The 24608-nt window shown below is 41.3% G+C and overlaps 1 protein-coding gene across 1 annotated transcript; it reads left to right on the top strand.

Moving 5' to 3' along the window:
- Nucleotides 1–1012: 1012 nt before the first annotated feature.
- On the top strand, nucleotides 1013–24503 carry PITPNA (phosphatidylinositol transfer protein alpha). Its single transcript, XM_031591729.2, has 12 exons — nucleotides 1013–1163; nucleotides 6424–6454; nucleotides 12448–12593; nucleotides 13162–13253; nucleotides 17013–17020; nucleotides 17946–18020; nucleotides 18355–18438; nucleotides 19827–19904; nucleotides 20837–20947; nucleotides 22392–22514; nucleotides 23246–23315; nucleotides 23956–24503. Exons 1-11 carry the CDS (start codon nucleotides 1144–1146, stop codon nucleotides 23291–23293), a joined length of 816 nt encoding a protein of 271 aa, XP_031447589.1. The 5' UTR covers nucleotides 1013–1143; the 3' UTR covers nucleotides 23294–23315; nucleotides 23956–24503.
- The last annotated feature ends 105 nt before the right edge of the window (nucleotides 24504–24608 follow it).

The following is a 24608-nucleotide window of genomic DNA, read 5'->3' as shown; positions in this document are numbered from 1 at the left end:
ATGCTTCCTTGTGATTTTCTTCTCTGGGTGGGGGCTAACAGCAGGATTTCAATCTGAGAGAAGAAAATCTTACTCCTTTAATAGTTTTTTTGATAATTGTTAATTATTTTGACAGCGCGTTGAGGGAGAGATCGGTGTTCATCACCAGGGTGAGCTGGTGCTGAGAGGTGGCAGATGAATGGGTTGAATATGTATGGAAAGATGAACTCCTCCATGGGTTTGAGGCTCTGGAGTGTGTGTCCAAAGAGGGGCAATGAGGCTGTGAGAGATCTGGAGCACAACTACTCTTATGGGGAGGGAACTGGGGTTGTTCAGCCTGCAGAAGAGGATTTCATGATCTTTGTGTGGTTTTGTTTTTTCCCAACCTTAATGATTTTAACGATTCTGTGAGTCCTGGTGCTACATGATGGTGAGAACAGAAAGGCTCTTCAGTCACCCATGGGTGAGCTTGGTGATGCTGAATGTACAGCTTTATTTCCCCACTGAAGAAAGATCCATGCTCTGCGTGGTTCCAACGACGAGGTTATAAAACCTTCAGCTCACTTCCTCCATTAAATAGGGCACGGGTCACACAGAGACAAAAAAAAAAAAAAAAAAAAAAAAAAGAGCCTTTTTTAAGTGCCTTTCGGAATTTGAGGTCACCCTTAATACCGACTACAGCTGATGCCGCTCTGAGGCAGCGCCGAGGATCTGTGAGGAGCTGCAGTCGCAGTCATCTGCAGCCACCGTTTCCAGCAGGCAGATGCAACGACCGCAGCTTTCTGCGCTAACACAAGCGCCGTTTGTTAGCTCCCTTCAAAATAAGAGTATTTTTAGCGACTGGCTCCGAGGAGCGGCTCGAGGGGAGGGGGGGGGGGGGAAAGCCCTGAGGGAAGCACAGAGAGCGCGAACGCCTCCTTCCCGCCAACCCCTCCCTCCGCCACACACGGAGCGCCTCCCGCCAGGCGCGCGCGCTGCTGACGTAAGCACGCCTGCGTGGCGCCGTGACGCAGCGGTTACCGCAGAAACGCCCCGCCCCTCCTCCCGCCGCCCTGCCCCCCCTCCTCCTTCCCCCCCCCCCGTCCCGGTGCGGCGCGGTCCAGCGGAGCGGCCGGGAGGCGCCCGTCACCTTCAGCGCGGCCGTCCCGGGCGGGAGGCTCCGCCATGGTGCTCATCAAGGAATAGTGAGTGTTGCGGGCGGCTCGACTCTTTCTCTTCGCCCCCTCGCTTGTCCTCCGCTCAACCCCCCCCCCCCTTTCCCTTCTTCCCCCGGGCCTGGCGCTGTGAGGAGGCGCGGGGGCGGCCCGGCCCCGCACTGCGGGTTGAGGTGTGGGTGGGGGGGGGGGCGTTGTGTGAGGGCCGCGGCGCTGCCGGGGGTGGCGGGAATGGAGGAACGAAGGAACGAATGAAGGAATGAAGGTCACGGCGGGCTGAGGGCGGCTGGGCTGAGGGGTGCCCTCCGCTCAGGTATCGCTGCGGTTCTGCCTTGAGGGGGGGGGAGGATCGCGGTGAACCCCCCCCACTACCCCGGGAGCACAACCGGCGGTGCGGGTGATCCCGCCGCCTTTGGAGCCGTCTGTCACCGCTGGGTACGGCGTTTCGATGGGATGCTGCGGTGCTGGCGATTCCCTCCTCCTCTCTTCATCCCCCCCACCCCCCCCCCCACCCCCGAGTTGGTTTTTATCCCATTCCTCTCCTTTAGCAGCTAGCTAGAAACTCCAGCTGAGACAACTCAAGCTGAGATGCAGCCTCTCATCGGGGTGTTTGGTGTGCAGCCCTCACCTTGCCGTTCCCCGAGGCTGCTGCAGTTTTCTGCCTGGAGGTGGAAAAGGAGAGATAGAAGGCAGCCTGGTGGATCCGTCCCAGCGGTGTGTGGCAATTAGTCACACTGCTGCTTCCAAAGTCTTTTGTTCAGCGCCTTGATGCATGCCGACACGGTGCGCTCCTTTGGACCGATGCACTTTGGCTGGGTGTCTGCAGGCTGTGCCTGCTGCTGCACATCTTCCATCCCTGCCCCCCACAGAATCACAGAATGGCCAGGGTCGGAAGGGACCTCAAGGATCGTGAATCTCCAAGCCCTGCCACACGCAGGGTCACCAACCTCCACATTTAATACTAGACCAGGCTGCCCAGGGCCCCATCCAACCTGGCCTTGAACACCTCCAGGGATGGATGGGGCATCCACAGCCTCTCTGGGCAGCTGTTCCAGCACCTCACCACTCTCTGTAAAGAACTCCCCCCTGGCATGCAACCTAAATCTTACCTCCCTCAACTTAAAACTATTTCCCCTTGTCCTGCAGTTATCTACCCTTCCCCCTCCGCCCTTTTCCTTATGGAAGATAGCTGTGATCCTAATGATAAAATATGCTTTCAGTCCTTCTCTTAGACATATTTACCTATGCGACGGTGTCTTCCTTACAGCAGCTTTGCCAGATCATGGACCTGGTCTGGATCTAAATGTTAGAACTCTATTGAACGTTGTACTGATCCTTATAGTTGTCTTAAAGCTTGACTAACTTTTCTTTTTCTTTTTTTTTTTTCTTTTTTTTTTTGCTAATCTTTAAACCCTTGGTATTTTTATCCAGCAATGGGGGTGTAGAATTCAAGGACTGGTCTGTGTAACACAGAGGCAGTGTTACCTTCTGTAGTGCAAGCAGACAGAAGCACAGCTAAACACTCAGTTTCAGATGCGTGAGAAGTAATGTCTTCTCTAACATCTTTTTTGTGGATGTTTTCCTATAAATTTAGTTGGTAAAGGTACTTTGCCTTTAAGAATACCTGTCTGGTTTATTTCTGTTCAAGTCCATATATCTGTTTTCATGCTTCTGCTTAGAGTTTCAATTTCTTGTCCTGTACTGCGGTAAAGCTCACTTGCCAGTGAGCTGTGCTGCCTACAGGGCATCTGGTAAAGATGGAACATATGTACTTAAAACGTTCAGACTTCTGAGTGTATGAGAAGTTAATTTTGATGAGGATGACTTCCAAAAGTCATTTTACTTAGAATTATCATTTACACCACCAGATCAAAATATCTGCTGGTCTTTTATTCTGCTTTTTCCAGAGATCAAGTGTGGAGAGTAAACATTACGACTGAAGGTTAAAAGACAGGATTTACTAAATATGCTTATTCTTACAGGCTTCCATTTCTTTTTTTTTTTTTTTCTTTTTCAGTAGGGTCACCAAATCTTCTGAGCTGTATTGTCCTGTTCTTTTTCTCCTTTCCATTCTTTTTGTCTTTAAGACATACATGGCTCTAAGGACACTCAAGGTTGAACTGTGCTTACACAAACATGCACATATTCCTCACTATTTAGGATGCCCAATTAGCTCCAACAGTTCTCTGTTCTGAGTTGTCACTGTTGGTGCTGGTGTTTGTTAGTTTTCCTTGACGTTGCGTGTAAAAAGTTGCCCATTTTGCATGCTATCAGTGGTGTTTTTAGACTGTATCTTATGTTCAGGGTAAGAGTTGCTCAAGGCATATGGAAACTACTTGTGTTGGCATGACCTGGATACTCAAAGCCATTCCCTCTTGCTGGTACATACAGGTACCTCACTGCCTACCCAGCATAAGTGATAAAAATATAAGTGAGCTGCAGCTGTATGTCACCCAAGCAGATTATTCCTCCATCTCTGTGACCCCTCCATACTAAATCAAAAGGGTGTTACTGTCCAGAGGTATTTGAGGAGACACTGTGGATACAGAGCAGTAACAAAAAGTGGTGTCACATCTTTTATTGTCAGTCTGCATCATCTGTCTTTTTTGTGCAGCTTCTTTTACTGATGGTCGTGCAGTGGTAGCTTAAAAGTTTTCATTTGATGCCCTAATAGTCTTTTGGGCTTATCTTTCGTTTATACCTAGCCATGTTCCAAATAAGCTTGATGGTTGTTTGTCTGTTTGCTTGCAAGGTTCATAAATGGTGGCTGAGGTCTTGCCTGCTTGCGTACTCTCCCTGTTTGGATTTAAACTGTACCAAAGACCTTGAGGAGAATCTGAGCATGGAGACTTGCTTCCCTTTCCTGCAAAGTGACGATAATAACACTGACCTTCTCTGCAGCAGAACTTCCTTTTGCTGTCAGTTGAGGCATATTTTAATTTAGGAGACATCTTCAGTGTTCATTTTCCTGCCCTTGGTGTGGCAGGCAACCGCACTGCAATCATTTCTCATCATTTGATCCATCTCTGCCCCAAACTTAGGAGTCTTTGTTCCTCCTGGGAGGCTTTTTCTCTGGATCCTATGGAGTAGTTCTTCTTCCTCCTCCTTTATCACTTGACCTATAAATGTTGGTCATCCTTTGCATTCTTTGTTTGCTAGGCAAAACAAACTGCAAATTACTTAACTTCTTTGTGTTTCTGTTTCTCCGTTGGTGAACATCAAACTGTAAGATAATATTCAGATCTGGTGATTTTTTGATTTCTTACATAAAATTTCATTAGCTTACATCAATCTTTTTATGCCAGATCTTCAAAAGGCATTATTTGAAATCCATTCCAACATCACTTTTTCTTCCTCGCTCCTTGCTTTTTCACCTTTGCTTATCCTATCCCTCTTCTTTTAATCCTCCAATTAACCAATGCCACATTTGGTGGCACGGTCTACCTGCAGCAAGCCATTTTCCCATTTTAAACTTCTCCCTTATGTAAGGAATGCCATACTGAATTGGACCGAAGGTCCTCTTCCATCTTACCTTCTAGCTGATATTTTTAGGAAACAATGTATGAATACTGAGTGGAGTGATCATTCTTCAGTGTATCCTTCCAGGAAGCGGGATATGAACTTCCATGAACTGTTCAAATCCCATTTTACAATTGCTTATACTTCTTGTGTGTGGCAAGGAATCGCATAGCTTAATATGCATGATGTAACAAAGTACACTTGATTGGTTTAAAATCTGTTACCTAATGAATTTTATTCTGACCTGGGTTCCTGTTGTGAGAGACAATCATTCCTTCTCCATTCACTTTCCAGCACTAGTTGTGGCTTTGTAACACTCTACCTTATCTTAAACCTCTGGCTGTCCTTTCTTCTAAGATGAAGGGCCTCATACAACTGCTTGGTTGTCACACAGAAGCTTTTTCCCATCCCACATAATCTTTTTTTGTCCCCCTTCACTTGTTCTGTACCTTCTTTGAGGTGAGGTGACCAGAACTATCTCCAGGATTCAAGGTGCTGATGCATGAGAGATTACAGTGGCATAACTGTCATTTATTTTTGTGTAATTAGTGTGCTTCAATTTCTGATGTTTCATCTATTTTTTGAATGCCACTGAACTGATAGTTTCAGATGCTTTCCCATAGCAGCACCAAGATAAATGTTGGTGATGGCTTATTTGGGGCTTGTTACCCCATGTGTTGGGAAAAATGAATGCCTATAATGCATTATTCAGCTTCTATTGATGCTGAACTTCATCTGCAGTTCTCAGTAGCTCTTCCTACAGTACTGTGCAGCCAGCATAAAGAGTTGCTGTCATAAGAAATCTTGCAAAATCTCTAAACTTTTGCCCCTCTTTCAGTTTTTTTTTTTGTGGTATCTTGCTGGTAACATTCCTTTAGTGTAGGAGAAATGTTCAATTTTCACCAGTTGTGTTTAAAAAAAAAATAAAACAGTTATTAATATAATGGACTTTATTCTAATCCCAGTACATCCTAATTCAGGAGGAAATGAGATTTCTTCTACTCGTGGTAACTGTGTCTGTATCTGTGCCTTGCTCTGGTTCCCTGTTTCAACATCATCCTTACTGAAAGCAGAAGTTGAACTCAAATCTAATTTCAGAGGAAAAAGAAAAACTTTTTATAAAAATACCATAAAGTTCATGCATCTGTCAGCTTTGAGTTTGGATTTATTCTTGTATTTTCAAGAAATCACAGTGGTCTACTGAGCAAAACCAGCCAGAACTCAGTCAGTTGATTCAAAGAGGCATTCAGGAAACCACAATGACTCATATATAGAAACGGCAGCGCCTTCCTTTGCAGTCAGCTCTAAGAAAGCCTTCCATGTACTTCTCTATTTGGTGTTCCTTCCTATGGGATGGGGCATATAAACAAATCCTGCCATGACTTGTAACTAAGACAAATCTGTACAAAACTCTTGAAGCACTTAGCAACACTTCAGCAACTTGAAGAGGATTAAGATGTGACTACTGAAAGGATGTCGTGAGAAGGAGCATACAACTATTTTGATTCTGCATGGACTTGCAGGGTAGTAAAATATTACTGCTAGTTGTAGTGTAGGATTGCAGTTATGCTATATCATGTCAGTGATTTTCTCTGCGGTTGTTACATAAACAGTCTTGAAAGTAAGGATTAAGTGCTAAGGGTGCTGGTACGAGGTGGACACTGGAGTTATGTGGGGAGATGAGAGCTGTGTGGTTGTTGCTGTGAGGAATGTGCCCTCTAAATTTTGCAGCTGTATTTGTTAACTTTCTTGTTTCTGTGTTCTCTTTCAGCCGTGTTATCCTGCCTGTGTCTGTGGAGGAGGTAAGTCCTTTTCTTGTTGCTTCCTTTCTCTAGGACTGTAAATAAACTTGTGATCAAAGCAGTTTGAACAAAAGCTGGAAAACGCATGAAACAGATACACCAACTTCAGGACTTCTGTATGACCTTAACTCACTGTGTTTTGATCAAATAATTTCATTTCTTAAGACTGAGGTATGAACTACATTCAGATATGATGATAAATCTCAACTTGTCAGACTGTTCTGAAGTGGTTTCCTTTTGATTAATGCAATTGTTCTTTTTCTTTAACATGAAGAGAAAGCTTTAATACAAATTTAAATTACACTTTGGTCTGTGTTTTCCTAGAACTCTTCTGTTGCTCTTTGTCTGTGAATTGAAATCAATTCTTCTGTTCTGTGAGGGTGGTATAGCAAAAGAAAGATTATATCTCTACGTCATAGCACTTTTAAAAACTCTTCTCTAGGTCTTGCAGAAAGCAAGCTTTCTTGTTCTTTATGTAAAGTTCTAATTGAAAGGAGAAATGTCATTTATAATGCAGGCAGTGATTTTGATTGCTAAGCTAGCCAAGGAATAGCTGTGCAGAATCTGTAGCTGATTCTCTGCTCTTTTCTCTGGGAGTTGCAGCTTTCCTTTCCTCTTATGCATTGAACGCTGCTCTTGCAGGGTATCTGACTGCATAAAGGTTGTTGTTGTTTTCTTTTATTGTTGTTTTTATTTGTTTGGTTTTTTTTGTTTTTGCAAGTGCTGATGAAGGGCTTGCTCTAACTCTTAGGAGGAGCTGCAGTAACAGGACTCTTGTTTGTCTTTTCCCTGGATATGGTACAGAGAGTGGTAAGCTGGATCATGGCAGCACTGTTTGAAGCATACTCATTTGTCCATACTATTTTGACAGGGCATACTTCAGAACTTGGTGCAGTGTATTTCGGCAACCATGACACTGCTTGGTAAAACAGAAAACATCTAAGCTGAGTTTCATATTCCTATGGCTCAGTCTGCTCTGACCAGGCATCTCATGCTGATGGCAATCTAGGCTTGTCACCAAAGTGATTTTAGGTCTGCATGCTATCTTGGTGCAGGACTGGGACATACCAAATTTCTGTCTGTCGTGTACTCTATACCTATAGCTTATATGTTTCCTGCATGATTCTGTTTCAAACAATTCTAACAGAGGCTTTACTGAAGTATTAGGTATGTATATTTAGATCTTTTGCTGTGCCTGAATGCTGCTTGTGTGAGGAAGTCCTTGACCAAAGATGGGCTAACACAAACTTCAGCAGGTAAACAAGGAATGCAAACTTGCAAGTGGCAGAGGAAGTGTTTAAGAAAGCTGTGTCTGAATGGTAAAGTACTGCAGAGCTCGATAAATGGAAGCCCTTAGCAGGAGCTCTGCCTCACAGTGATATGCCTCTAGGTATCAAGCTGTGTAATGAGCAAGTTATAGCATCAGTATACAGATTGTTTCTTTGAGGGGGTTAGATTGGATGGAACCCAGCACAGGATTTTTCCGAGTTCTCTGATACTGGGATTAAACTTCATCCAGTTAAAGCGAGTCCCTCGCTATGCTCTTTTCCCTCCCTTGCTGGCTGTTCAGTGCCAGGCGTGTTTTCGGCCTTGTGTTCAGGCTGCTTCTGTGGAAACTGGGGTTACAAGTTGTATGTAATTGTGTTGCTCTCTTGCAGCCTCCTTCTCAGAGGATGCGCTGAGGTCATTTCTTTCCTCTGGATCCAAGGAGTACCAGAGAGTTGAGCATATTGAAAAGTCTGTAAAATGCAGTGCAAATAGAAGAGAAGAAACGAGAATTCTAAAGAGAACACCTCAGTATGCTGGGATGAGGAAAATCCACCAACTTATTAAATGCTATTTTTCCCCAAGCTCGTATATTGTTACTGTGTTCCCTTTCCAGGATCTGGTGGTTCTCATGTGATCTGTAGGCTAGGTTTCAGGAAACAGTTCCCTAAGCAGGAAGTTCTTACATTCACTTAGCTTTGCACATGCAGTTGCATCATATGGTAGTTTTAAAGGCATGCCTAAGAAGAAAGTTTATTTCTCTATTAACTGAAGGAACGACTACTGCTTTGGGTCTGTGTATTTTCATCCTCCTTCCTGTGCAGAGAGATGCTGATACATCTGTGCGTCACTTGGTCACTACTCTGTTATCTGTACTACAAAACAGATGTTACAACTTTATTGCTTTCAAGAATTTCCTTGCTTGCAAAACTCTGGGCTCTGGAAACTTGTCGTAGCTCTTTGCTGTGCAGCTCCTCATTGAGCATTTTTGTCTCTAGGAGATGTAATAGGAGGAATTTTTACTTGAGGGTCTGAGAAGTTCACTCCTTCAGCATGCAAATTGTTGCTGGAAGTGTGGTGCTCATACATAATGTAGAGAATGAAAACAGTTGTGTCTTTAAGGCATTGTAATGGGGCTGAGGCAGTCTTCTGTGTTGTTCCATGATATGCCAGGGATTCTCTGTTCAGTCCTTTCTCCCCTAACAAATGGAGCTTAACTGATAGTAAGGAATTCAAGACAAAACCAGTGATCAGGAAGATAGTGGAGAGGTGTTAATAAATTTAGAGTTCAGTGGAAAATAGTTAGCTGTGTAACTGCTACAATGGGGAATAAAACAGTGCAGGAGAGTCCCTGGTGATGACTAAAACTTGAAGGCTGGGGTGTAGGAGTTAGACCATAGCAAACTGTCTTCTACTAGGAAACTCTGCCAAAATTTGGTCCTGCATAAGTGCAGGCTGCAAGCTGCTCTCCTGTGTTATTTCATACATTCTTGTACTACAGGGAACAAAAAGAAGTTAAATATCTTGTTGTATCTTAGATCTTTACCTATACTCTTCTGTTCTCTGACCAACATTGTGTTGCACAGTGCCAACTCTGAGAGCAAGATCTTGAGCTGCTGTGTGGGTGTCTCACCAGCTGCCACTTGGAAATGCTGGTATGGATTAGAGCTGTGTGTACACATTCTGTGCTGCCTCTTTGTTCCTCTCACATGGGAAAGAGCTTGCCAAACACAAAAGACTCTTATTTATTAATTGTTTTCAAAGCTGCTTTCAGGAAAATAACTGTTCTTGAAGATGGCTACATCAAGATCAAGCCTTCTGAATGAAATGTGGTGTGAAGAAGATATGCTTGTCTGCTCTATAAGAGGTGTTGTGACACACATTGAGGGAGGTGACTTCCTGCAGGAGAGATGTTTCAGGGCTGAAAGGATACATCTGTCTGATGCTCTGTTCTTCATGGAGCCAGAATCCATTTTTCTGTTAATTTTCACAAGCAGATGTTCATTGGGACAGTTTTATCTGGGCCTTTTCCTCTTCTATCAACGCGATTAAAGGATCAGAAATAACAGTGAAGATTAAATGTTGAAGATGCCAAACCAAAGGGCTTATCCTCTTAGAGTGTGAACTTTAACCCACGTATTTAAGAGGGAGAAGGAATGAATGAGAAACTGTTACTAAGAGGAATTAGTTTGTGCCTCTGGAGACCTGTCCTAAGACTTGCTGCAAAGCAGTCTGCCCCTCTAGTGCTGTAGTTGCCAAACTCATGTTCTGCTCTCCATGAGTGTACATGTGGCTTTTACCCTACTAAGTCAACTTAGTTCTAAGATTTCACAGCTCTCATGTTTTGCTCTTCTGGAGGACGGTGAGTGTTCTGTTCTCTGTGGGTCATCTGCAGGGAGTCATAAAGAAAGCAGTGTAGTGCGTGAAATGTCAGAAGGCAGAGAGTTACACTGCAATCCAAAATCCAGACTGAAACCCAATCTGCTGGTGTCAGTGCAAGAACCGTCCAGCCAAATGCGGGGAGCTTGTACAGCTTGGGCCTGCTCCTTCTGGAGAGATGCAGCAGAGCTGTTGCTCTGAGCTAGGAGGAGGTGCTCTGTAGATTGCTTTTGCTATAGACTACTTTTGTTGGATGGATGCTTTTTCCTCTTTTTTTTCTTTTTCTTGATAGGTTGACTAACTGTTAGATTTCCTAACATGCTTCTGTGGTGAGTCTGCATAGAGCACTTGTTTAAGTCCCTCTGATGTGCTTTTTGCTCTGCTCCAGATTAACTGAGGCCAGGATATCTAATATTATACCTTTGACATATCTCTACTCTCCCAATATGAATAAGCATTGTCTTGGAAATATAGCCTTTGTTAGCACTAGTTGGTACAAAAGCTATAGAACTTGGGTTCTGTTTTTATTTTAGATGCTCTGACGATAAAACTTAACCATTGGAGGTGTCTTCCTTCTTCCTCAAGTTGTGTCAGCCTAGCGATGCATTTCTGGGTTGTCAGCTCTGAGTAGTATTCCACTTTTCCAGCTTGAGTTGTATAATGTTAAGTGCCATTCCTGATTCTTTGTGTACAGCTTTGTTCTAGGGAGATGGGAGAAGGCCTAAGCAGCATTCCATTGCTTTGTGGTAAAGCTTTCAGATTATTTTTTTCTTTTTGACCCTGCACTTCTGATATTAATCTCTGTGGTTTACCTTTCGCATAGCCCCTCTTTACTGCCATTGGCAGCAGTTGTTTTGGTGTTCTGAAAACTGTTTCAAGCACTTCCCTTCGGCCTTTTAACTTCATTGTCAGGCCTAGTCTGCTCACCTGACTCTTCCTCAAAAAGCTCTGCATGAATTTTCTTTTTTTCAGCACATTTTTTTTGAGCTCTGCATCTTCTTTAGCTAGAGGCAAGAGCGTATTGGTCTTCACATCTTCTGCAGATGGGAGAATGTTCTCTCTTCTACACATTCTTGATTTTCTTCTGCTCTTCCCTCTGAAACATGTGGATGCTTCTTCTGAAAGAGATTGTACAGCAGGAAGTAGTGTGAGTGATTTCTGAGAATTAATACAGCCAAGAGAGTGTCTGTAAGTGACTAAAAATGATCTTAAAGGTAAGAATTTTACTGTATGTTGAAATGCTGTTCTTTCCCTGTTAATGGCTTAATGCTCCTGACTAATAGGAGGTGTGACATAGAGGGGAAACCAAACCAAAACCCCACACTAAACAAAGTTAGTAGGAAAAATAGGAGGGGTACAGTGGCAGTGTGGGTCACGTGGGTCACTACTTGATTCAGTTATTTCATTAAATAAAGTTTTCAGAATGAGTTTGCTAATTGAAATAAGAGATCATTTGGACTTGGATCAAGACAACTGAGAAGAAAGAAGATGCATTATTATGGAAGCCCTGACAGAAGTGAGTTTGAACTAGACTCAGAAGGGAAATGGATATTCAGTGAAGACAAATGACCCGATGTGATTAGGGTCAATTTTGACAAGAGAGGTCTAAGTATATTAGTACATCATGAGGGCTAAGAAGAGTAATTTCACTATATTCAGCCTTAAAAAGTAGTAGCATGTTACTGGAAAACTTTCTGGTGCAAAGCACCTCTTGATTTCAAGCTGATAACTTAGTTGTTCTGAATTGCACTTGCAGGATCCTCATCTCTAGCTCTTCTGGGCTCTGAAACTTTGCACATCTTACGTTTGTATCTTAGAGGATATAAATTAGATGCTACAAGTGCCTTTTGTCTTCTGTCTTCAGTTCTTTCCTACCTTCTCTCCTACGCTTCATTTTGTCAAAAAATATTCATATGGAATTCTTTGGGATAAATTAATGTGTTTATTAGTTTAGGACTGTCGGTGTATTATTCTCCATTTGACTTGAGCAATTGGGACACCTGTGTGCCAAAGCACAAGAAAAAAAGAAAAAGAATGTATGCTGATGTCTCCTATATTTTCTTTAAGTGTTGTCCTATGCTCCTTTCATCCATTTTATATTTTCCTAAATTTGTGTTGGTTCTGAGTTTGAGATTTAAGGGTTAAGGGTAGCTCTCTTATCAGCAGTGCTTTTCTCCTTACTACCACTCAGATGAAATTAAATGAGATGCTTATCTGGGCACACAGCTGGATGTCCTTTTCCCTGCCTTCTCCCAAGAAAATAAATTTATCCTTGACTTCTTCTAGTAAAATTATTATAGTATATGTATTATATAGTAACCACAATAACATGTCTTTAACTTCTTTAGTATCAAGTGGGACAGCTGTATTCTGTGGCAGAAGCCAGTAAAAATGAAACTGGTGGAGGTGAAGGAGTAGAGGTCCTGGTGAATGAACCCTATGAGAGGGATGGAGAGCGTGGGCAGTACACACACAAGATCTACCACTTACAGAGGTATGTGAAATATTCCCAGAGGCAAGCAGGATTAAAAGGCAAAAGCAACTGGAGGAAGATGGGATGGGATTGCAGCAACTGTATAAACTATTGATTGTATAAGGGCTGAAGGGCATGGAAGTAAGGTGGAGCATAACAACAGCTGGCACACAGTACAGCTGGAAGTGAGCATTGCTGTAACACCCACCTGCTTCTGTAGGCAGTTGTGGCTGTTGTTCCCAAGAAAATCTGTTTTTTAAAGCAAATGGAATTCTGGTACCCAGTATTTTGATACTTCAATTTGACAAAAGATCAAATGCCTCCTAGATATCAACCTGTGTTCAGCTGATATATTTTCTTTTTTTTTTTTCTTCCTTTCTTATGTAAATAAGGTTTAAATTAACCTAGCCATCAGTCTCTGGAAATCATAGCACTGGGGCTGAGGAGATCACCACCGGTTCTAGCAGTCTATGAGTCTCTAGGATTTGTATTTCTGATGATGTTCTACACATCTTGCAGTGTCTGGGCCACTGCTCTTGCTGCATGCAGTTCTCACCAAAGCTTTTCTTCCTGTATCCAAATTTTGCAGCAAAGTGCCAACATTTGTGAGAATGCTGGCCCCTGAAGGAGCTCTGAATATACATGAAAAAGCATGGAATGCCTATCCCTACTGCAGAACTGGTGAGTGTGTGGGGAAGGGCTGTGGATTACTAGCTTTTGGGTCTTTTTTTGGTTGGTTGGTTTTAGGTGGGTAGGAAGGAAGAGGGAAGGAGGCAATCAGTAAGGGAAAGTGTTTCAGATTTTAGATTTCTATATTTTACATCCCTTCTGTGGTCAGGAAAAGCAAAATACAGGGCTGCAGAGTTGAAAGAAAGCTCCGTGTCTGCTGTGCTGCTAATGAATGACAGTGTGTATACATTTCAGTACTGGAAAAGAGCAGACCAAGAAAGGGGTGTTATTCCTACCAAAGAAACAACTGTGCAACATTAATGAAATGGATGTATGAGGAGCTCTTCTGTACTCAAGCACAGCATAGCCTGGTGGAAAAAAAATGGAGAGGAAAAAAAAAAGATGTGAGGGAGAAACAGGGAAGACTTTGATTGTCTCTTCAGTGCAGTTTGGCGTCACCTAGTTGGTATTTTCTTAACTGTGGGATCTAAGATTAGAGAAGGATGAACAGGTAATGCTATAGTTGCTTTAAGGGTGGGACCTTGACACTTATCCAAAGATCATCCAGCAAGTGTACATTGTAACTCTGGGTTGAGGCTCTTGGGGCTGTGCATAGTGCTGGGATGTTTTATTTACTCATCGAAGTTGTCAGCTGCAATCTTTGACCACTGATGTTTTTCAGACTGTTGGTGCTGTGGAACTTGCAACTTTAACTTTGTCTCCAAACTTATGATTGTATCTTTGAAGGATGCATTTCTGGCTATTTGGCAGAGATGCAATTGCAATGGGAACTGTAAACTTCCCATAAACTTTAAAAATTCCAGCTGTTCTTGAAACTCAGTATAGAAACATATATCCTTTTTCAGCAATTTACTTAAAAGAATTTGAAATGAACTGTTTTAAAAGAAAGAAAAAGCTTTGTAGTGGGGGAGGTTAGTATTACTTCAGTACAGGAATTTACCTACAGCAGTGATAGTGGAATGGATGTTTCAAATACCAAGTTCAGTTACTGCCATCAACTGCAGAATGAGGTTTTGACGTGTCTCATTGTTCATTATGCTGAAGCACATTTATTTGCAACCCAGCTTTCTCACTTTTATGGGATTTCCTTTCTGCATATTATTTAAATTAGCTAGTAGGTACCTCGTTTATTTCCATGTCAAGTACATTGAACTGCTTTAAACTCAAACAGTTCTTTCCAATTCTTTAAACCATAAAAGTAGATCTAAGTTGATTTCAATAGATTTTTTGTTAGACATAATACCAATCTATATTCCCCTCCTCCTTTTCTTCTCCACCTGTTTCTGATATAAAGGTGTGGAGTTTCATGTTTTCTTACTCCTAGCTGCTTCTCCTGCAATTCCACACTACTAAAATTCCACTTAAGTGGAAGAAATGTGATACCAAAGTCACATTCAAGATTTCCTATCACAGTCAACAGAATTTTAGGTTTTGGTATGCTAGAAATAACAGTGTAACAAGTGAATAAATAAATAAGAAAACCTTATCTGTAATAAACACCCATATAATATGAAATAGAAAGTGTATTGATGTGGGGGTTGGAGCAGAAGGCAGTTTTTTATGCGGAGGCTGAAAAATCTGTTTAGAGTATCTGCCAGCATGACATGAATCAAGAAAAGCTCAGAAATATTGCAGAAACCTTCACTTGCTAGCACTGGGCAGGAGGGAAGAAACCACCATGTGTGTGGATGGGCTGCCTTAAGCACTGTCATTGTACAGCCAGGTATTTGTGCTGTAGGCCAGTGGTGATGGCCTCGTGTGAATCTTTGTGCAACACAAAGTGCTGTGCTGGCTTCCAGCAACTGCATGGCTTTCAATCCTCTCAGTGGAATTTGAAGCTTAAGAGCCAGGGGTGCATGAAGAAATAAACCTGGTTTGACAGTGTAGGACTTAGTGGTACTTCTGCATGTGTCCTCCTGCACCAAGGTAATATTAGTGTCCTGTGCTCTGGAACACTGCTTACTTGCACACTACCCATTGCATGCAGCCCTTTAAGTTTGAATAAAACAGCACTTTTTATTAATTGTGCATCACAGTATTATTTTTTTAAATAGACAAGTTGGTCATCCTTACATTTTGTGCTGTATCCTCAGAAAAGCTGTTACTACTTTAATATATATGTTATATAACATTGTCAAAGAAGTGCTGCAGATTGAGGAAACTGAAATGCCTCTCTTGTAACTTTCTGCAGTTCTGCATGCTGTAGTGAGTTGTTTTCAAGTGCTTTGAATGGAAGCCTTGCTTTGGTCTTTTGAGCAAATGTAACATGAGATTGTTGCTGTCTACATTTACTTAGTAAAAATGAAGTGAGGAATGCCTGATAGTTATAACCATGGGCTGGTGCCAAGGAGAATGGTGTTTTGGTTCTTTCCTGCAGTCTGACTTAGATATTAGTGTCTTTTCAATACTTTTAGGAAAGCAATTTGATGTGTTCCACTCTTTTGGGTGTCAGCATGAGTTTTCTGTGGTCAAATGTCAAGAAACCCAACAGTTATAAATGAAGCTGGGATGTATAGGCACTATTGTTGGGACACCTCAGGTTCAGGCTCTAATTTGTAGCAATTCGAGCATCTAAATTCTAATGGCTAGTTCTGAAGAGATTCATTTGTTCACTGTACAAACGAGAAATCTTCCCTATAGAGGAGAAATTAGGAAGGCAAACAAATCTGTTCTCAAGCAGCTGCTAATTATGTTGCATAGCTGTGGAAGAGCAGGTTGTCATGGGAAGGTGGGAAGGCTCTGGCTTATCATTGCTGGTTTATTCAGTGTTTTGTGTGGACTAGCAGGAGAGAGTGAAGCGTTCTTTAAGATGAAATTCAGCCTTTTAAAAATTAGCTTCAGCTCTGCTTGCTTATCCTTTCTCACCACCCCAACACATCAACCCAATTAATCAGCCTTCTGTAAAAAAAAAAAAAAAAAAAAAAAAAATTTCAAAGGGCTGGGGTTTTAAAGCAGCCCAAGGCCCAAGCATAGGCAATGAGGAGAGTTGGATGTGTGTGATAGGTGATAAGATACTGTCTGCAGTATGTGGGGTTGGAAAGTCATAAGTTCAAACAATCTATCTGCAACAAAATTACTTCTTAGTGAAGTCTTCATATCAAACTTCAGAACAAACCACTAAAGTTCAGCGCCAGCTTCAAACATTGAAGTTGAATTGTTAACATACTTTGGTGGCTCAGGTAGGGCAGATGCTGACTGTTACAGGATCTTTAATTGCTATTCTGTGTTGAATAATTGAGCCTTACTATCCAGGGAGCTCAGTTACCACGAGCAGTAGAGATGCAGAGGGTCTGGTTACTGCATGCAGGAGTGATGAGGTCTGCACTGGCCTGAAATCCAGCGTGTGTTCGCTTCACAACTGCAAGAGGTTTCTTATCTGCAAGCTGAGAAAGGATTGGTAAAATGTCATCAGCTGAACAAACTTATTCCATCTTCTCATCCAGCTGGCTGTACTCCAGAGAGCAGAAGTGGCAGTACATAATTAATTGCTGCTCCTCTGGGTGTCTCCAAGTCTGAGAATTTCCAGAGGAGAAGGGGGTGAAGTTTACTATTTTATTTATTTATTTGTTTGTTTGTATTTCTAGGGTTGTTTTTTTTACTTCCATAGTGTCTGCTGCTCAAGCTGAAGGTGGGAAGCTGAAGTATCCCTGTTTTGCTGATAGTGGGAGGAGGGTGATGGTTGTTGCATGTTTTTTTTTTTCACTAAAGTGCTGTATCTCTTTCTTTTCATGTGTTGATTTCTTGGACCAGTTATTACAGTAAGTATTGTTTTTATTGATGATCTGTGGAAGCATGTGTAATGTCTGAAATGAAGCATTCTGGGTAGAAGAAGCTCTTTAGCTTAAGCTAAGGGAATTTTAGCTTTTGTTGTACAATCATGTAGGTTAGACCCTCCCTTCCCAACTGTGGTACATCCACAAACTCCTCATAACAGTGGACAGAGATCCTTCTTTACTACAACGAATCTTAACTGTACACATGGGAACTTACCTTTGCCCAAATAAGCTGTTTAAAAAAGAAGAGCTGGGTCATGGCATTATGTCCAAGTAATCTGTTTTCTGAATTTGATATTTCCTTTTTACATGCTGAGTGTTTCAGAGGCTTCTTTTTATTTCTAATCCCTTGAAGGAGGATAGGGTTACTTTTGGAAGTCCTTTTCTGCTCACAGTGATAATGAGAAATGGAAAGTGTTTTTCCTTACTTGGGAGAACTGTGCTTCTTGTCCCTTCCTTTCCCAGTGTGAAAAGCTCTCAACACATCAGTTTAATATTGAAGAATCGCATCCAACTATATACTCAATGCTAGAGCAGTACTGCATTTGAAAAGACAATTTCTGCCTAGTTAATGTTACCCCTTCTAAATTGTATTTAGAGCAGAAATTCCCCTTTAAATAAAAGCTTGTAATACATAGGGGGAAAACTCAAAACATTTCACTAAAATGATGGAAGTTTAGCTTTTTTTTCTTTTTCATTGAACAACTTGAGATTTACTTAATCTTATGTTATTTGTTGATCCAGCAACTTTTCTAAAAACAAAATGCATGTACAGATAAATCTGATGGTTCCCTAAGTCAAGCTCCAGTCAAGTTTTAACACATTGAGTTGACTTTCCTGCTGCTTACATAGCTAGTAAGAAGACCAGTTATATATGCAAAGGTAACAAGAAGCTTTATTTTGATGACAGAATGAATATATGAAGGATGATTTCCTGATCAAAATTGAAACCTGGCATAAATCAGATCTTGGAACGCAAGAAAATGTAAGTACTTGTATCATATATTTTATTCATGTCTAATATCACATTGCTGCTTTCCTTACTAGATTAGAGGCTTGCTGCATGGAACTATTAGCAGTACTCCTGGGTTGGAAGTACATGTTGCACTAGCAAAGCAGAGACTCCTGCTTATATGCTAAATTGTCCCCAAATACTTGTTCTGTGTGAACACCTTTGCTTCCTTACAAGATATTGAATGTTTACTGTGCGTACATGAAAGAGGAGCAGTCAGTGTCTGCCTCTCCATATGTTTTTTATTGCCTCAGAATGGGAATGTTGTCACTGAATCAATGACATCAGTCTCGTGCTTTCACTGTAGGTTCATACACTGGATCCAGATGTATGGAAGAATGTAGAAGCTATTTACATAGATATTGCTGATCGATCTCAAGTACTTCCCAAGGTATGGTAGGTGGGTAATAGCTCCCTGGTGTGGGAGGCCTTGTGCTAAAAGAGGGATAATGTATAAACTGTGTTCCTGGGGGTGGTTGCAGGTTACAGGCCAAATAAGAAAAAGTAAAGAGAAGGAAAGACATTCCTTAAACATGTTAAAACAATCTAGAAGAAGAGTTGTTTTGAAAGCATTGTCCAGATTGTCTGTAAAATCTGTTGCTTGGCCTTATAGTACATGTAACAGTGTATTATGTGTAGTTTTACAGCTCTGCAGCTGATTACAATGCTTGAACAAGAAAAAACAGCACTGCCTTTTCTATGCAGCAGCTTGTTTAAACCATCTCTTTTTTTGAAACTGACCTATGGCTTCACACTGGTGTCTTGAAATTATATAGCTAATTCTTCATTCAAAGAATCACTTTGGATACTATAATAAGCTGAGGGATGTTTCTGTACTCTACTGGAGGAAAACAGACAAAAAAAAAACCCCAAATAACAAGCACGTGTAAATATGAAATGCTATTTGAGGTTTCCCTAATTAGTATTTCTGAATACAGTTCAAATATGGCTAATTTACCTGCTCACAAAGTTGCCTCTGGGTGTTAAAGCAAATCCGGTATTTTTAGTTTTCCTTTCCAATAGAGATGAATTGGTAGCACGTAAGTAGCATCTGATTTCCAGTAGATTAGGCTGTTATTAAGGTATATCTGCAAATACAAACTACTCTGAATTCAGCACTGTCAGAGAGCAAACAAGAACTTACATGAAGCAGAAGACTCTTGTAGAAGATGCTACTGGTTTGTCACTTCTCGCACTGAACAGACGATGCTTTGAGTTTGTTTTCAGTTTAAATGGAGGTAGGAATTGGATACACTCCTCAGTCTTAATCCAGTGTGGATGAAGGGAATGCTGCAAAGTGTTTGCTCTGCAACAGGAGGTGTAACTGATGCCTCTTTCTTTTTGGTAGTGGTTGTGAGATTAACTGTGCTTGTTACCTAGTGTGCAATACAGGATCATCATACTCATGGTGCTATGAAAAATACTAGATACCACAGCTCCAGAGTGCATAACTATATCTTGCAGCAGTTGCATTTAGCTTCCAAACAAAAGCAATTTCAGGAAACCTATCCTGTGAGTTTACTTACCTTTTGCTGGTGTTACTACAAAGGAGTTCTTACAGAAGTCATATTGGTTCAATACCATTTCTTCACGTACATCTAGGGCACTGCACAAGGGGAAGAATTGTGTTTCCTTGAAGAGTGCCTGACCTGATGTTAAAGTCTGAAAACAGTAGCTCTTGAGAAAGCAGTTAGAAGTTAATCTTTGCCCACCTGAAAAATACATCCCGTGTGACTGTGGGCAGGGTGATTTGTTTAATCTTGTGTGTCTGTCCAATAGGATTATAAGGCAGAGGAAGATCCAGCAAAATTTAAATCTGTCAAGACTGGACGTGGACCTCTGGGTCCCAACTGGAAGGTATGTTGTGCGTGACTTCAGGAACCATAGCAGTTTGCTTGTGTCTATACTGGGGCTTGGGACCACAGATATGTTTGTCGTGTGCTTGATTTCACTTGTGCAGAGTGAAATGCTGGCCTCAGCTGATAACCTATTCTGAAGTTTAAAGGAAATGGAAAAGTTTGGTACAAATAGAGTAAGTTCTAAGAAATTGCCAGAGCTGTCTGTTCTTCAGCCCAAGAGTTCAGCCAAGTGAATTCAAGGATGAAATAGTTATGAGCAGCAATGTTCAACCTTTCTCTTAAATTCCTATAATCTGGAAACTCTATTTGGACAAATATGATACCGGTATTTAAAAGGGACTTCAGATGAGATCTAAGGAGCTACAGGTGTACAAGCCTAATCTCTAGTAGGCATGCAGAACAGAAGCTGGGATTGATATGATCTGCTTGGGAAGAATGTATATAGCTGCTTCTGTAACAGAAAGCAGGAAAGTCTGCCTTACCAACCCAGTGGTTTTTTTTTTTTTTAAAGGCTTCATGATTGTGTGGACAACCCAGCTGATGCAATTTGCATAGGTTCCCAAAAAGTTTTAGATAGGGACTTTGTCAGAAGACTTTTAAGGAAATGAAGTAGCCACATAATGGTGAAAATTTGTAAGTCACAAATTTAATAGAAAAAAAAAAAAGTAGTGGACAAAGGAGGGGAAGTAATGATCTCTTTTCAAAATGGAGGGAAGTCCACCTGTAGAGGTAAGTAGGGTTTATTTTCATCGTGCTCCCGGGTACACTGCAAAAAGGATGAACAAAGATGTGACAAAACTGCTTGAGAAAAGACAGTCTAGGTGTAAGGTTGCAAGATGATTGTGAGGAATTGTAGGTTATGACTGAATGAGCTGCTTTCCTGGAAACATTTGACCTGAGTCCTGAATGACTGTCTTTGTATCTTTGCAGAAGGAGCTGGGGAAGCAGACAGATTGTCCATACATGTGTGCTTACAAATTGGTAACAGTCAAGTTCAAGTGGTGGGGTCTACAAAATAAGATTGAGAACTTTATACAGAAGGTAAGTGAGCTTTGTGCTGAAGAGAGATGTGGAAATGAGGTGTTTCATCTCCCATCTGCTTTAGCATCTCAGGTTGTTCTAATAGTGCATACTAAGAGGTACTAGCTTGATACCTGCATTCACCTCAGCTATATAGTCAAGGCTTTGCTTGATACACTGCAATCAGTTGGATTAAATTTGTAGCTAATCCACAGGTAAGGTTAGTTGATAATTATCTGAATTGTTTGTTGAACTGTTTTGCTCGCGGGCAAGACTTTGTTTGTGAAATGGTTACAGCTTCGGTTATCTGACCTTAATCAGCTGAGGTTTTTTCTGGCAAGTCATAGAGCTCTCAACATCTTTTTCCGTTACCATTCTGCTGCTTGAAGAATCTGTGTTTAATAAATAAGCAGATGGTTCGAAGCTTCATTAACTTAAAATATGAATAATTAGTATCCTGAAAAGAGCTTTTTCTGTAGAAGAATTCGTAAGCCATGAACCACAGCTAGAATGCTAGACCTTGGAATTGGAGGGTGTGGTTAACCATATTCATGAAATGCCTGTGACTTCAGATTTTAGTGACTCCTTGGTAATTAATGTTGATAAACTACAGTACTGCTTCTGCAAAGGCAGGACTCCATGCTCGCTAAAGGGGAATGATCACACTGCTGCAGGATTTCAAGTATCAGTGACAAATGCCCTGAACAAAGCATTCTTCAATCCATTTCAAAGTAGTCAAGTTGGTTTTGATGAGTTTATCAAATGTGAAACCACAACTGATAAAGCTGAAGTGTCCTTCCCTAATGAGAGCTTTCCAAGAGCCATTATATACCCTTGTCTAGCAATGGTCAACTTATGCCTAATTTATCTCCTGTAAAATGCTAATCAATTGCTCCTAACTTGGAGCAGCTTGTACACATTAGTTACTTCTGCTGAAAGGGTTTCAGCTGTGGAAAACATTATTGTTTAGGGGGGCTTGTGGGGGGGTCACTGCAAAATAGAAAAGCAAGGTAGGTGCAGGCCAATCCTTTGTACTTGCTAACCTCTAGTTTTTAGCAAGTCAAGAATTACTTTTATTCTGTTTCCCTTTTTTATGCTCCTTCAGGCCAACTGTCTTGTTCTGAGTAAGCCAAGCCTAGAGTGCTTTATTCAGTCAAAACAATTCCATCAAATCAAAAGAAACTAGTAAAGCATTCACTAATTTTTCCAAGGCACTGTGTAGGCTGCTGCCTAGGCTTGAAAAAAAAGTGCACTTCTGTGAGGGATTCAAGGCTCTAAATATTCTGTTTAAAACAAATAAAACTGAGCTAGCACCAGTCTCCAGTTTTGGTGGCTATGTAGAAAGATGGGTTAGGGAACTGGTTCTTCAGTGAATGCATCTCTGAAAGTTAAGGTCTAGGTAGATTCATTTTAATTGCCCTATGAATAAATTTGCTTGTGTGTTTTATTCCTCCTCCTTTTGCAGCAAGAAAAGCGTCTCTTCACAAACTTCCATCGGCAGCTCTTTTGCTGGCTTGATAAGTGGGTTGATCTGACTATGGAGGACATCCGTAGGATGGAGGACGAGACCAAGAGACAGCTGGATGAGGTCAGTGGAAAAGCAGGGCACATGTGGGTTGTGTGAGGAACTGTTTCTATCCAGTACAGAGGAAAGACTGCCGCATTGTCATAGCACAGTGTGTATTGTCCTCCTTGTTATTTAGGTCATGCTTCTTGTGGTTTGAATAATTGGCTATGACTCAGTTGTGCTGGCATCTCCTTCAAATCATTAGGGACTTCTCAACTTGTTAAGCCAATAAACACAGTGACCCACAGGTAATGAGGGTATGAGTGTCAATGATTTATTTATCACTTTAATACTTTCTTTTAGTGCTTGCTTAAATCTGAATGGATGTGTTTGTCCTGGTTTCCAAAAAGAAGTTCACTAAAAGCATTTTTAGCTCTAAGTATTTTAAGCAGGTAGTGGGGGTGTATCAGTGGTTCCTTACTATGAGAAACACAAATTTGATTTTAATGAGTCCATTGGCTCCATGATTTGTGTCCTGCACTGCCCCACTCCCTTCCTTCACACACCTCAGGGTAATTTCATTGTCATTTTACCTTCATTCTTCCCATTAGATGGTGGTTCCAGATCCGTAACAGACCTGCAGCTTACCCAGAAACGGTTCCTGGATGTGCATAATCACAAAAACTGTTCTGTGATGCTATGATATTAATAGTCTTACGTAAAGTAGGGATGCTAAACTTGTTCCGCACCAATAAATTTAGAGATTGCATCATGTGAGAATGAATACTTCAATATTTTTTTTCCTCTTTCAGATGAGAGAAAAAGATCCAGTGAAAGGAATGACAGCTGCAGATGACTAACGTGACTTCTTCCTTGTGCACTGTAGGTATCAAGAGAGTTTGACAAAACTCTTGTTTTCTTTCAGAATTATTCTAAAGTAATGTTCTAAAGAAATATTTGGATGAAAAGTGTAAGAAAAATGTTCTGGAACATTCTGTAGATTCTACTGATGTTCTTATTTCAGTAATACATGTGTTTCCATGACTTGAAGCAGAAGTTCTGCCTGCAAATTAGGAATTTCAGATCCCTTGTAAATGCATTTAGAATGTATGTATCTGGCATTGCTTCTTAATAATGTTTAGGAATGGACCAAGGCTTAGAGCAACGACTTGCACATTGCAAGGGAAAAAGGCACTGACAGTTTTAGGGTTTTTTTAACTGATTTTTCATATATTTCATTATGAGTATGCTAACCTGGGAGAAACAAAGCTGTTATACTGGAGAACATACCTGAATTTGTATTTGCTGGCCAAATCACTAGTCAATATTGTAAGCATTGTGCTAGGTTGTAACTCATAAGCAGTACTGAGAATGTTGAACCTTATTCTGCTAGGGCACAGAACTGGTGACAGTGGTGACAGTGTCTCGCATTTGCTTTCTGAAGGTTCGGTCTCCCTCTTCATGTGGAAAACTTGACTTCCAAGTAGCTCTAAAATGTTTTCCTGTTGTCTCTTTACTCCAGTTTGCAAGACAGTCATCAGGAAGGCCTGGGGAATCCACATTCTTTGACTGAGGACCATCTCTGGATCAAGCCTTTCTATATCCAATCGGCAGGCGATTTTAAATCTCCCATAGCTAATTCTAGATGCCCTTTAATATTGTGAGCAAATAGACCGTCTGGTACCAAGCACTCCAATGTTAGCACGTATATGAAGGAGGTAGCTCCTTGGAGACGTGTGACTTAGAGATCGCTGTATTTACGACTCCTCCCTCCTTTTTTTCATTGTGTTCAGACCAATTTCCATGTGGCCCTGTTTGATTTCCAAGTGACATTTTTAGCTAAAATAGTCTTGTGATGTGGTGACTTAGATTTTTTTTTTTTTTTTTTAATTATTATTATTTTTTCCAACTGGGATAAACTGCCACCTTTGTTCTGCCCAGCCCTTCACCATTCTTTGAATGTCTGTTTGGAGAGGGAAACTGTCAGCATTTTAGAGTGCAAAACTATTCCATAAAATGATAAACTTTAACCCTTGCTCCCAGGGTAGCAAATTTAATGGCATGTGATCTGAATACATAATCAGGAGTAGCCAGACATAGTTCTTGGTCTGCAATGAATATATCATGACATGTGGCTTCTGCACGGCATTACTTTGTTCTGTCTTAGCACACAAG

Source organism: Phasianus colchicus, chromosome 21 (genome assembly GCF_987193195.1).
Source record: "Phasianus colchicus chromosome 21, bPhaCol1.hap1.1, whole genome shotgun sequence".
In the NCBI taxonomy this organism is placed as follows: Eukaryota; Metazoa; Chordata; class Aves; order Galliformes; family Phasianidae; genus Phasianus; species Phasianus colchicus.
Note: the sequence above shows the minus strand (reverse complement) of the source record. Positions and strands in the feature narration are given on the sequence as shown.

Coding starts and splice junctions, on each gene's coding strand:
- PITPNA (XM_031591729.2), top strand. CDS start 1,144: ATGGTGCTCATCAAGGAATA. Junction 1,164..6,423: donor ATGGTGCTCATCAAGGAATA/GTGAGTGTTGCG, acceptor GTTCTCTTTCAG/CCGTGTTATCCTGCCTGTGT. Junction 20,948..22,391: donor TTGAGAACTTTATACAGAAG/GTAAGTGAGCTT, acceptor CTCCTTTTGCAG/CAAGAAAAGCGTCTCTTCAC.